Below are 12,460 nucleotides of genomic sequence, written 5' to 3'. Positions count from 1 at the left end.
TCCCTAGGATATACAGGATTTACAATTCCCAAAATGCAACTGAAAAACATTCTTTCATTAAATCCTCCCTGTCCACTTCTTTCAAACTCCACACTTCTAGTTTATAACTCAGGCTTTGTGTTTTAAATTTGAAGTTTCCAAGCAAGTACATATTGCCCTGATAACACCACTATGACATCATCTGAGGTTATTTTCTTAGACATCACAAAGCTCCAAAGCCACAGAAAACATTAGCAACTGTTTTTACAAGCATGATGAAGAAACTTTAACATTTTAATTATTTAAACAATAAATTACATTTCAATGCTTCTAGTAGGAGCCCAAAATCTGTTCTCCCCCCTAAAAAAAAGGCTGATTTCTAGATACTGTAGCTCGTGAATGCACACGCTGCAAACTCAGAGTTAAGGGCCATTTGGTGGAGGGAGCTGATATCCAGCGGCTGCTCTGTGTGGAATCACACATCAAAGTTAATCTTGCACCGTCTGCTCTGGTGCCGCGGAGCACTAATCTGCTGTCAGTGTGATGAGGCTCCTGGACCAGTTCCCCTTTCCGACACAGAGCCACTAATCCGCAAGACCTTTCACGTTTTTCCTCTTTACCATCACCAAACCACACAACAAAGGTCACAGGGGTCACTTGGAAATCTCATCTGATCAATACTAGTTGACCATTTGCATAGGTCCTTATGTACAGTGTGGGCCTATTTGGTCTGTTGTGTCCTTGTGAGCAGCATCCTGATTGTGCTTCTTCATGTGAAATAAGAATTTCACACATTGCAGAGTACAAGAAAACAACAAGACAGCTAATAGTATTAACACTGTATTACTAATGCCACTGCAAAGCAAATAAATCCACAAAATTTTACAGTGAAAGATTTGTATTTACACTATTAAATTACAACTGAAAAACACATGTATGTTGATATTATATATTTATATATGATATATAATTTATTGCTGCCCAATTAGCAAATGTGTTGCAAATCTGATACCAGAGAATATAACGAAGTAACCTTCAATAACACTGCATGTAAACATTTTACAGCCTTTGAATTAGTATTAGTACCACGAAGGTCTTATTAGAGTGCAGAATACTTCACAGACATGGCTTCTTTCACAGGTTCTGCTGCTAGCTTGATGGTCTCTTTCTCTGAGCCAAAAACAGCACATAGATGCGCTGAATGTAAGAAGGAGGTTCAGAAACGGTGCATATAAATGTCGATAACGCAGTGTTAAAGAGTGAAAGACACTAATTATGTATTGCATGTGGTGACTTAAAAATCTGCTGTTCGGGTATAGCTACAGTACATGTTGATGGGGTCATCTGACAGACCACTGACTCACTGAGAGACCAGTTTTGTTCAGACCACTTGAGGAAGACACATAGGGAGGAAAAGGTTTTGTTTATCAGTGAATTATTTCAAATATGGAGTTGGTTTGTATTAAATGTATATATTCAATACATAATTTATTTCGAAATAATTTATAGGCGGGGACAAGTTCGTCAGAAGTCGGAGGGGACTTGTCCTCATCTGCGCCCAGGGAAAAGACAAAAAGCTAAGCATAGCAAAAAGGAGCACTGGGCCCAGGTGCTCCAGATCTGGTTGTGTATCTGACAAAGCACATGCACGCACAAACAAATTTAGAAGGAACTGTCACAGTTGGTCCTCTCAAAATATTAGTGTTTTAACCTTTAACCCCACCTCGGGCCCTCACACACCAGAGGTGAGGTAACTCGCTGCCTGCTCAATCAAACCTTTCTGTGTTCAAGAAAATGCCACCGCTCTCTCACCCGCATGCCGATTAGCCTGTGATGAATACGGAATGAGTTCATTAGCATAATCGCTTGAGTGTCTGATGATTACGTTTTATTATCACGTTCTCTCATAATCCATAGCTCTGGCGCCCCTTCGTGCTTCCAACCCCTCTTTCATGTTCCTTTGCCCTCCCCATTCACCCACGAAGCAGTGTAATTGCATTATCAAAGTATTATACTGACGTTGTGGGAATATATTTTTAGCCTCTGGCTTTCTGAAGTAATGTAATGGGCAGGAATCTAAACATGGAATGACAAATTAAAATTAGATCAGTGTTTGAGTCAGTTTACCTAGGTTTCATCATGTCCTGGCTGATTGAAGACTTGCATCATCCAGACCTCCCCCTGACAAATGATTATTCTCACATTTATGTTTTTGCAGGAGAGCATGCTATTTTATGGATCCATGTGGATACCTAACCCTCATAAAGCTTCTATTAATACAGAACAGCCATTCATCTAGTAATTAAAAGAAATTGCTACAAGGAATTGGTTGTAATCATGACGATGAGGAGCTGAAGTAGAGGTGACTTGGCATATAATAGCAGTGAAATAGGGGTGCTTTTTTGCGTAGGACAGCAGTTGTTTCTCAAGTGTCAGCAGGTGTAGACTGAGAAACTGGAGAAGAGCAGAAGAAAAGAAAAATGTCAAGCAGGGCTGTGCTAGCACTGCATGATAATAGAAAAGGAGGAGAAAAGGAAAGAGAATGAAGCGTTTCATCTCCAACTCATAGTTAGACGCAGGCAGGTCCAGGCAGAGGAAGGGTGAGTCAAAGTCAGGAATGGAAGAGCGGTAGAGAGGAAAGCTTTTTATCATCCCTGACTCTTAAGAAGATCTCCCAAATGAGAGAGGGCGTGCATGCTAATGTCAAAGCCATGGTGATAACTAGCCGCCTGGTTTCGCAGGGTGAGGGTTAAGCTGGGATTTGGAAGGCTGAGGGAATACATGTTTGATATGTGAGCGAGAGAGAGCTGAGGTGCCTTTGCCAGAGCTATACGTGGGGGATTATTCTATATGGTTTATCTGTGTCTGCATGGCTAAAAGAGAGGAATTTCTCTGGCCTTTATTGGTTCTGTGTAGTTCCTTAGACTCCAGGGTGAACGTTCAGCTGGAAGATCAAAGCAACATTGACACCGCTGCATCGCAAAGTCTTCATTTACAATGCATCAATACCGACTGGCATGTAGCCATGCATGCTATGGCTGTTTCCTTGAACTTCACATGCTAACCTTGAGCTCTACCCATCGTTTTTCACAAATCTGCAGAGACTGGAGCTGGATTGTAGAAAGCATACAAAACAATCTCCCACATCTGCTCCACATTTCATTTTTACTGCATTTCAAAATCCCGTCGGAGCGTCTGTGCATTTTTGCCCGCAGAGTCGGCTATGTTCACCTATCTCAAAGTTGTCCATCCCTGTAGCTATTGTTCGCAGTTACTCATACTTGAGTGCTCTGTTTTTCCTACCACACGCGTTACACCAGGCAGTGCGGTCCTCTGGCTCCCTCCTATCTCTGCTTTCCCATCTCCCCATTATGTTGTGTAGTTCTGCCAGCCTCTCCTTCTCTCCCTTATCACCTGCAGTGAAAATCTAACGGGCTAATCCCACCGCCTGTGGGATTCCCCCCCTCTATAATGATGTATATCTGAGGGATAGCATCAGAGCAGAGTCCTATCAGCCCACACACTCTTAATCCCATCAGTCTTTGGTGTCCAAACCCAAGAGAGGCAGCGTTTTGGATGTTGTGCTCCCGGGCTGTAGCCAGGGATGCAGCGCAGAACATCAGGAATGATACGTGGTGTTTAGGGATCATGTTGGAGATCATGTTCATTTATTGTGCTCCTGATTCTTGAAACCTTGTGTTATACCTCCCTCAAGGATTGTACTGCAGTGGTACATACTGTAGCTGTGCCACTGCATTGAAAAATCCTTGCAGGGTGTTAGCCGCCACCAGTGATGCTGCCAGTCTCTCTGTGATTACAAATATATTCTTTTACAATCTGTTCATGGTGGAAATAGATAAATAAAGGATGTGCTTAATACTTTAACATCAATTATATAAATATATGGTACACCAGAGAGAGTTTTCCTGTTTATCTATAAATGCAGCAATCTGTTTGCTGCATTGCTCTTCCCTTACTCTGTGGTCAGATTCACAATGCCTATTGGCACAGAAAAGAACAGTCATATAGCCTTTCCTTTCTTGTTTTTACGAACTAAATTTTTTATATGAGGGCTCTGACATAACCACCCTCAAGACCTCTCCTGCAGCTCTCCATAAATCTTGCGGTCCACACACCACAGAAAATGTATATCTTCTTGTCACTCATGTTAGAATGCCTCTATGACATGCAGGCGGTGTAATCTATTTTCTTCAGGTTCCGAATTCATAGTTGTTTGAGCATGATGGAGTTCAGGAGGAAAATTACATTCTTTTTGTACATCTATTATTTAACTGTCAGCAAGGATGAATATTGTGCTCTTTCAGCCTTGTAGAGAAGGTACAGAGAACCGTATTGTTGTGGCACGTTGCTCCATTTGCTCCTTGTCATGTAAAAAATGGGGCCTTTCTCAGTTGGTCAGTGTAAGGCTTCATCACTTCTATGTCATGTTCTCAGATAAGATTTTAATGTTGTGTCCACTCTGGCACTCTTTGATTCTCCTAGCTTTACATTTCACATCACGCCCGCAGGAGATGTCTCCACTGTTAGGGTATCTGGTACTTCCCGACCTTGCCACTCTCCCGTTGTCCCTGCACAGTTTTAATGCCTCTCTCTGTCATTATCAACTTTTGATTGGTACAGTTCGTGACAGTATCGGAGTTTCAGGATAATTGACAGGTTTTGGTCTCACAGGTTTGGAGGGCTTGTCTGTGCTGTAGAAACCATTGAACTGTGAAACTGAGCGAGTGAATTACCCCAGGAAGCACTGATAGGGAGATGGGTGTGCGATGGGATGGTTGGTGAAGGTCAAACAGAAAATCATGCATTCACAGAATTATCAAAGACAGGCTGAGGACACTCAATGCAGAGAGCATGTTTGGAATTTACCAATCTCATCTTTTTGAAATGATAAAAAATGCTAATTCTGTGTCAGACCAAGGGTGGTTGACCTTGACATTCTTTCCTCAATTAAGGGCTTTTTCAAATGAATGTCTTGTTTTAGCATCTCAAAGAGCATTTCATAATAACTTTACTGTGACTCAACACGCACAACAAATACTAGTGAGTCCAATGAACGACGATTTCCCCCACTCACACATAATAAGAGACAAACTGCAAGAGGGATGCAAAGTTAAACCAATCTCATGGAAGAAGGTGAGATTGAAATTCATTTCAGATTTAGATGATCAGATTGCAGGCCCCTCAGTAATTATTGGCATGAAACAGCGGAGATAGATGGTGCACGAGATAGGACAGTTTGCTTAATTCATCTTGATTCTAATCAGCTGATGAATCAAAATGCTTAATGTATTAATCAAATTAGTTTCATACCATTGCTTCTCATTGAAATATCAAAGTGGAGTAGATCAAAGTGCAGTTTGATGAGATTCAATGTCTTTACCATGACAGATTTAATAGGATGGCACCACACAGTCCAGCAGCTCCTTCATCACAGGATTTTTTCTTCATTTGAACACCTTGACCTTGATCACTCACATCAATGAAATCAAATGCTGTGAGGCCATTTGAGCGTCCGTTGGCTTTCATTATTGCACATTACTACAGTCACTTCTGCAGGAGGCGAGTTAGTTTCACAGTAAAACCCTGGAAGTGGAAGCTAGAAGTACTATGACAGAGGTGCCAGTGGATGATTGGATTTTAACGCTGTTGACAAAGCCCTCTCAGCTGAAAGATCTGCCACAATCCTTCTTGGATCCTAATTGTCAGCACCGCTAAGCTGTTGGCAGTGATCTCAACCCGGCATGTCAGTCGGTGGGACCCTGGGAGGACTTACTTTAGACCTCTACGATTACATCAGCAACTTGAACCTGTGCTCGCTTAAGAGGGCTTTTTTATGTACACAAAGTGTTTTTTTCCTGCCAACACTTTAATGTTTGCAGCGGTGCAAGTCATGATTTTTACAATTTAGGCTTATTTTACCTAAAAATATTTAATTTAATTGTGTTTGATATTAGATAGAAAATACCTGCCCTGTCTCTGAGATGAAAAATAAACAAATGACGTGTCTGTAAAGTCATCCAGATATGTTTGTTGTTTTTTTATTTTCTCGCTTCCCACTAACCAGATGGCAGTCAGATTTCAGACACAGGGTTCTGGAAGACAATCAAGGAACAAGATTGCTTTTTTAGGAAAGGGGATTGGTTTAACTAGATGTCAAATTAAAGGCCTTTTCACACACACACACACACACACACACACACACACACACACACACACACACACACACACACACACACACACAGGTGCATGTTCTTGTGACTGCCAGTGTATGTGTGTGTTCCTGTGTGTTCAGGCGTGTCCATGTTTTTGGGTGTCAGCGCTTGCTGTGAGGCGGTGAGGTCATGTACAGAAATCTGTCTCAGAGCACCACCTGATGGAATACCGCAACACTTTTAAGGTCAACCGCACAAACTCTGCCACACAGGTTGATACAGGGACTCATGAATGTTTGAGTGGTCCATTATCCAAGCCGGGCGGGGACATTCATCGCCCACTTCTAGAATTCAAATATTCCTTTTAGTGTGACATTTCTCCTATACCGTCTGAGGCGATTCCCCAGTTTCACTCTCTCTCACCACGCTGGGCTTCATCTGCAATGCTGTCATCTCACTGTAGGACAATTCTACAGAATGCGAATGTTTTTAAGACCAGTGCGAGCGCAGTATGGTTTCAGGTGGGTGGAACTAGGGAATTGATACTCAGTCATTCCGACACTCCTCTTCCTCCTCTGCAGGGTGGATAAGGATCTGGCCATCCATCTTTGTGTCTCACCCATGTCAGCTCGGGGTAGCACACGGGTACCTGGTAGTCAGAGACAACAAGAACAAAGCAGGAACATTACTTTAATCTCTCACTGCTGTTAATTCCTACCTCTGCCGTCATCCAGAAGGCAGAGCTTTGTGTATCTCAGCTTCCCCCTTATGAACAATCCATCACTGTTAGTGCTTCTCTCTCCAGAGTGCGCTTGCTCTCTTCTTTTTTTCACCTGCTCGCTGCTATGCTTCGCTTTCAAAAGACGACGCTCGCTGAAAGAACTGCAATACATTGTATTCCACAGTTGACTGTTCAGGCTTTTTCTTACATGCAGCAGCATCTTGACACTCCTCCCATTGGAATAAAGCACACGTGAGCAGTCAAATTTATGTGAAGGAATGCTGTCCTGCATTTTTTATGTGGATCTCTTAATAGGCTTTCAACAGTACATCCGAAATCTATAATTGACACCTACTGTCAGGCTTCGTCGGTGATTACATAGGAAAATGACTTGACCTGTAATGAACTGTAAAACTAACGACATCTGTGTGAGATTACTCAACTTGAAAGCAAACTGTTGTACATGAAGTCCCATCAAGCGTGATATTAAAATGTCCACTTTTACATCTTTCCGCCCAAGCTCTGTAAAAGCCCAGGCTGTTCGGCCCAACGTGATGGAAACCTGAGGCTAATGACTCAAACAGACGGCCGTGGGCATTAGACAACTTCATTTATGAAATAGTCAACCTCCCGTGTAGCGATACATTCACATTACCCTGCCTCACTGGAGAGACGCGTGGCTGTCACAGCCACTGAGCAATGCTGATGTCCTTTCCTACCTGCATTCATCTTACTCTTAGGAGGTAATGGTCTTCTCAGGTCATTTGCGCATTAGGGTCTCGATCAGTCATCTCACCCACCTGCAATCCTGTGGATTCCTGTCCTCCACAGCACATAGCGGGATGTTTAGAAAGACAAGGAAAACATACATGCTCTGAATCATTAATTTGCACTCTTTGTGTTAAATCCCAATGCTGCCTGTGGCCTAAAATGTCTGCAGAGGGCTATTCATGAGCATGCAGGTTATGTTCTAATGATTTGTGGGTATAATTTGCAGGTTTGTGTCTTGTGCAATTAATTGCCTGGGAGAAGTCAGGGTTCGCTGCCTAATTCTCCTCCCCTATTTTATGATGCTGAATGATAATAAGCTCTCTGTGTGGCAGCAGTATGTGTTTGCGGCTAAATGTTTTTAGTTTGTTAGTCATGGTAGTATTGGCTGGTAAGTGGTTGAGGTGTTTAATACATGTACGAACAAATCTTAAACACATAATCTTCAAACGGAGCCGACTTTTCTGAATCACGTTGTCACTGAATGAATCAGTGGCTTTTAGCAGTGGAACTATAGATAAGATAAATATGTTATTTCCTCATTAGAATCCAATTAATTGAGCACAAAGCCACAGAAACAATCATGATATGATAACTTTGTCACACATTGCGGTCTGCTGACCCATTAACCTTAGCGGTGTCTGTATAGTCTGGTTTTTAATTGTTTGAATCAGCACCACGCTGAAGTTACTGCTGAACGTTGCGTCGGTATGAACAATAATTAATTCACTTACTGTTGAACATACTGAAGTGAACTGAAATGGAAATGCAGATGCCTATCTTAGAAAAAAAGTGAGCAAACTACAGTATGTAGTTAATGAATACAAATCTTTGACCTGACTGAACTGATTCATAGTTTCCACCGCTAATAAGCAGCACTGGAGATGTCAGCTAATGTAAAGAAAGTGAGATCATGAAGACAGTTTGATTCTAGCTTTACCTTGAGCACGGACAGGTCCAGCTGCCTGACAGAAGACAGGCGCATTAATCTCTTTAATGGGGATGATTTAGTCCCATCGGACATATGTACATACATTAATCCGTTTCATGCTGAATTTAGCCTGTTCAACATTGGTATAATGTTGAAAAATGGTTGTGCTCAGGTATACCATCGGATCAGTGTTGATCAGTGTTGCAGAATTGTTTTAATACGGTTTCACTCTGAATCTGCATTCAACATTCAGGGTCCATTTTGTTGTGTGAAAAAGAACAAAACATACAAGTGGCCCACAGACTTAAATGATTCCTCCAGGGTTCGGCATCACACTGTTCTCTTCCCCTTTTGCTTTTACTCGATGTGATACTACTCCCTGTATCTTTCACAAGCTGTTTGGCTAACAGAGGTCACAGGGGATGTGTAGCATGCTTGGTCACGATGTGAAAGCATTAGCTGGTGCCAGCAGGTGTGTAATTATATATGAACGTCACGATGGCATGAAGAAAGTAGGCCAGGAAGAAGAGACTTCAGAAAAGTCCTATTTATTCCTCACCCACTTCAAATGTGTGACTTCTTATTTGAAGTTGTGAAATAATCCAAGGTCACTGTAACTATTTCGAGACTAGTAAAAATAACATTAAACACACAACTACTTAACATGATAAAACAAGCCTCCAGCGTGCTCACTGTTGTCTGTTTTCTGTGTTTCAGGTACGGTGACATGGTGCCAAAAACAATCGTGGGGAAGGTGTTTGGGTCCATATGCTCTCTGAGTGGGGTGCTGGTCATCGCCTTGCCTGTCCCTGTCATAGTGTCAAACTTCAGCCGCATCTACCACCAAAGCCAGCGGGCAGAGAAACGACGAGCCCAGAGGGTACTGACTCTCTCCCTCCCTCCGCCTCTCTCTTCCTTTTTCTCTCTATCTTTCTTTGTTTTGCTTCTATCTGCCTCTCTCCTCTGTCCCTGTCTTATCCGCGCGTAACAGAATGACAGGGCAAACACTATCTTCCAGAATATTAATCTTTTATTGTGTTTCTGTGTATGTGTGTATTGGGTGGGCTAAACCTGCTTGAGTATATTTCAGTGGGAGAAAGAAATAAGAGAGGGATGACAATGACTGAACAAATGATCTTCAGAGTATGGTGTCAGCAGCTTTTCAATAGCAATATGTGCATTTCTTCCTAAAAGTGTTTGCTAAGGCAGAATTTTCTAATGGTAGATTTAAGCATAACCTCTCCCTACTAAATACTGTGGCTGCCAGAGGAAGACAGAGCCAATTAGTGTGACAGACAAACCGTCAGAGGCTAAAACAGAGGTCTGTTTGTTCAAACAGAAAACTCGGCTTGCTAGAATCCGTGCTACGAAGACTCGAGGCACTAATGCCTATATGCGCTACAAACAAAATGGGCTCCTGATCGACTCACTGGCGGAGGTAACGGGACCAAGCAGCGGCTTGGGGGCTGACTGACCGGGGCCTCATTGACGCTTGCATGCAGCTCTGCTTGGGGGCCATGCCACCACACATAGGGGCGGGGGTGGGGGGGCTCCTCATGCTGTAACACAGGGGCTGCTGTCATTCCAGTGCTTCTTCAGTGTGATCGTCCACTCTCTTACATCACACCTCTCAGCTGCAGCATTGACATGCTTTGTCAACACTCTCTCTCTGTCCATACAGCAGGGGGGCCAGGCAGGCACACTTGCCTTCTGGTGGAGCACGGCCATTACAGTCACACTGACTCATGACCAAGCTCTGCATGTCTGTCCAACAGGGTTTGGAGGGGAAGAAGGGAACCAGAGGCTTACTGGACAGTAGGTCGCCTATGGAGGCTGTCTGCTCAGCCTGCATCTCCTCTAAACTCTGTTTTTGATCTGCTGTGTGTTCTGTGTGTTATTTCTAGAGCATCCAGGTTGTAGTGCCGACTAACACAACATACCTTCCATCCCAGAGCCGTGCAGAGTGTTCATCAAAGTGTGGTTTTGTTGTGGTCTAGAATCTGTGCTGTGCTTAGTACAGTCTGTTCGATCTGTGTCTAGGTGTGCCACTGCTGTTGCACTGAAATAAGCTCAGTTCTAATTTGACTTTGCTGGTCTTTTTCACCAAATCAGCTAAATAATGGCAAAACCAATTCTATCAGTGATAACATGTTGTAATTAGTCACTGTCTCTATGTATTTCTAAAACATCCCCATCTCACTAGGTTCTCAGTAGATTGGCTGCCGTGCTACAGATCAGCATTTCAACCCTCAGTGCTTTGCATACTCTCCACTACATCAACGAGCTAGCTATTGCCTGAAACTCCGTTCCTATGCAGAGTCATAACTTGCTCAGCTACACTGTATTTCTTTTTTTTAAACTTTTCTATTCGAAGGCCTCCAAGCAGGCAGGACGAGCCCTGGTGGGGAAGGCTGCCAACCCTCCTTTTGAGAGCCAGCATCATCACCTGCTACACTGCCTGGAGAAGACCACGGTAAAATCCCCTTTCTTCTAAAACTTAAAAGCTGTGTCTACTGGAAAACACACACAAACAAATCACTTTGGTATCTTTCATTTTTACTATGTTGGTAACAGTTTTTAACCAGTTTAAAATAGCTCAGTAAATAATAGCTTCTTTTATGTGAAATTGCATCACTTGTGCACATCTGCGCTGTCATCGGTAGTGCCAGTCTGGTACAGTGTGTTGGAAATAGAAACAAAGTGAGTCTTTTCATCCATGCACAAACTGTAGAATCATTTCATATGCATCACAAGTTAAAAATAGCTGAAAATGGGGCTGGGAAATGTCAAGTCCCCTCTCCAGCAACATGCTAAAGATAACATGACTCCACCAGCCAGTAACATTATTCCTTCCAAACAAACCAGCATACTTAATTTTACACTATCTATAATTTAGAGATGTAAGAGCCTCTTTAATGCTTGGTTGTGACATGAGTTTTACACTTGCTGCTCTAAACCCTGTACAGAGACTCGGACAGGCAGTAAATCAGTGTTCCCTTCTCATGGATGATCCTCCCCCCAGTAAAAGGCTTGCCAGTCGTCTGGGAATAGCTCTGTAAAGGCTTCGTGCCATTCAGATGGCAGCGCACATGTTTACATTAGTCTTCTCATATATGGTAGAGTGCAGTGCAGGAGTGACAGAGAGATCATATAAGAAGGGTGCATGATCCAGGGCATGGCATCAGATCCTGCACAGTGTCACTCTGCCATCTGCTGGCAAAGCCTGAAACGCACTTGGAGCCTGACCTTCAAGTCATGCTCATTTATCACAGGGATAACAGTTGTGAATGTTTTCACAGATGGCACTTAATATGGACATCTGGGCCAATATATTTCTATTCCCTTGATGATTCATTTTCCAATTATCAAACAATTTTGCTGTGGATTCTGTTCAGTCTGTTTAGTCTTTACTGTGAAACATCTTCACTCATTGTTTAGCAGAGCCAATCATCATTGATGTAATAGAGTGATTCATGAGCAACATTTCCGCCATCTTCCTCTGCAGAATCATGAGTTTGTGGACGAGCAGACGTTTCAGTCCAACTGCATGGAGATCTCTGTGATGAACAAATCAGGCTCCCGTGCGTCCTCGCTGTCCTCGTCTCCACACGGACTCAGCTCGTGCTGCTCTCGACGCCACAGGAAGAAGAGCAGTTTCAGCTTGCCCAGCACAAACAACCAGGAACTCAGCACCATACAGATAAGAGAAAGGCCAGTGGCCAACAGGTACTCTCTCAGTCTTGCTCTTTTGTCTGTCTCTACATCTCTGTCTCTTTTGACTCACTCCACTTCAGATTCACACATATGCAGGCAAACAACTGATCCTGTATTATAAAATAAGATAAAGATTCAGTTCTGGGAAATTAAATGATGAATTTATGATACAGA

The 12,460-nt window shown here is 42.9% G+C and overlaps 1 protein-coding gene across 2 annotated transcripts in view; it reads left to right on the top strand.

The window, feature by feature from the left end:
- Positions 1-12,460, top strand: part of LOC127353082 (potassium voltage-gated channel subfamily D member 2-like) — a 33,585-nt gene that overhangs the window by 17,149 nt on the left and 3,976 nt on the right. Inside the window, exons 3-6 of one of the 2 annotated variants that reach the window (XM_051382063.1) lie at positions 9,290-9,452; positions 9,912-10,010; positions 10,947-11,045; positions 12,078-12,298. In XM_051382063.1, the coding sequence (XP_051238023.1) occupies positions 9,290-9,452; positions 9,912-10,010; positions 10,947-11,045; positions 12,078-12,298 (582 nt within the window). The remainder of the gene's footprint in view (positions 1-9,289; positions 9,453-9,911; positions 10,011-10,946; positions 11,046-12,077; positions 12,299-12,460) is intronic. The other variant, XM_051382064.1, reaches the window with a different exon arrangement.

The sequence above is a fragment of the Dicentrarchus labrax genome, unplaced genomic scaffold (genome assembly GCF_905237075.1).
Source record: "Dicentrarchus labrax unplaced genomic scaffold, dlabrax2021, whole genome shotgun sequence".
Classification (NCBI taxonomy): domain Eukaryota; kingdom Metazoa; phylum Chordata; class Actinopteri; family Moronidae; genus Dicentrarchus; species Dicentrarchus labrax.
The sequence above is the reverse complement of the archived record's forward strand: the minus strand, read 5'-3'. Positions and strand labels throughout refer to the sequence as shown.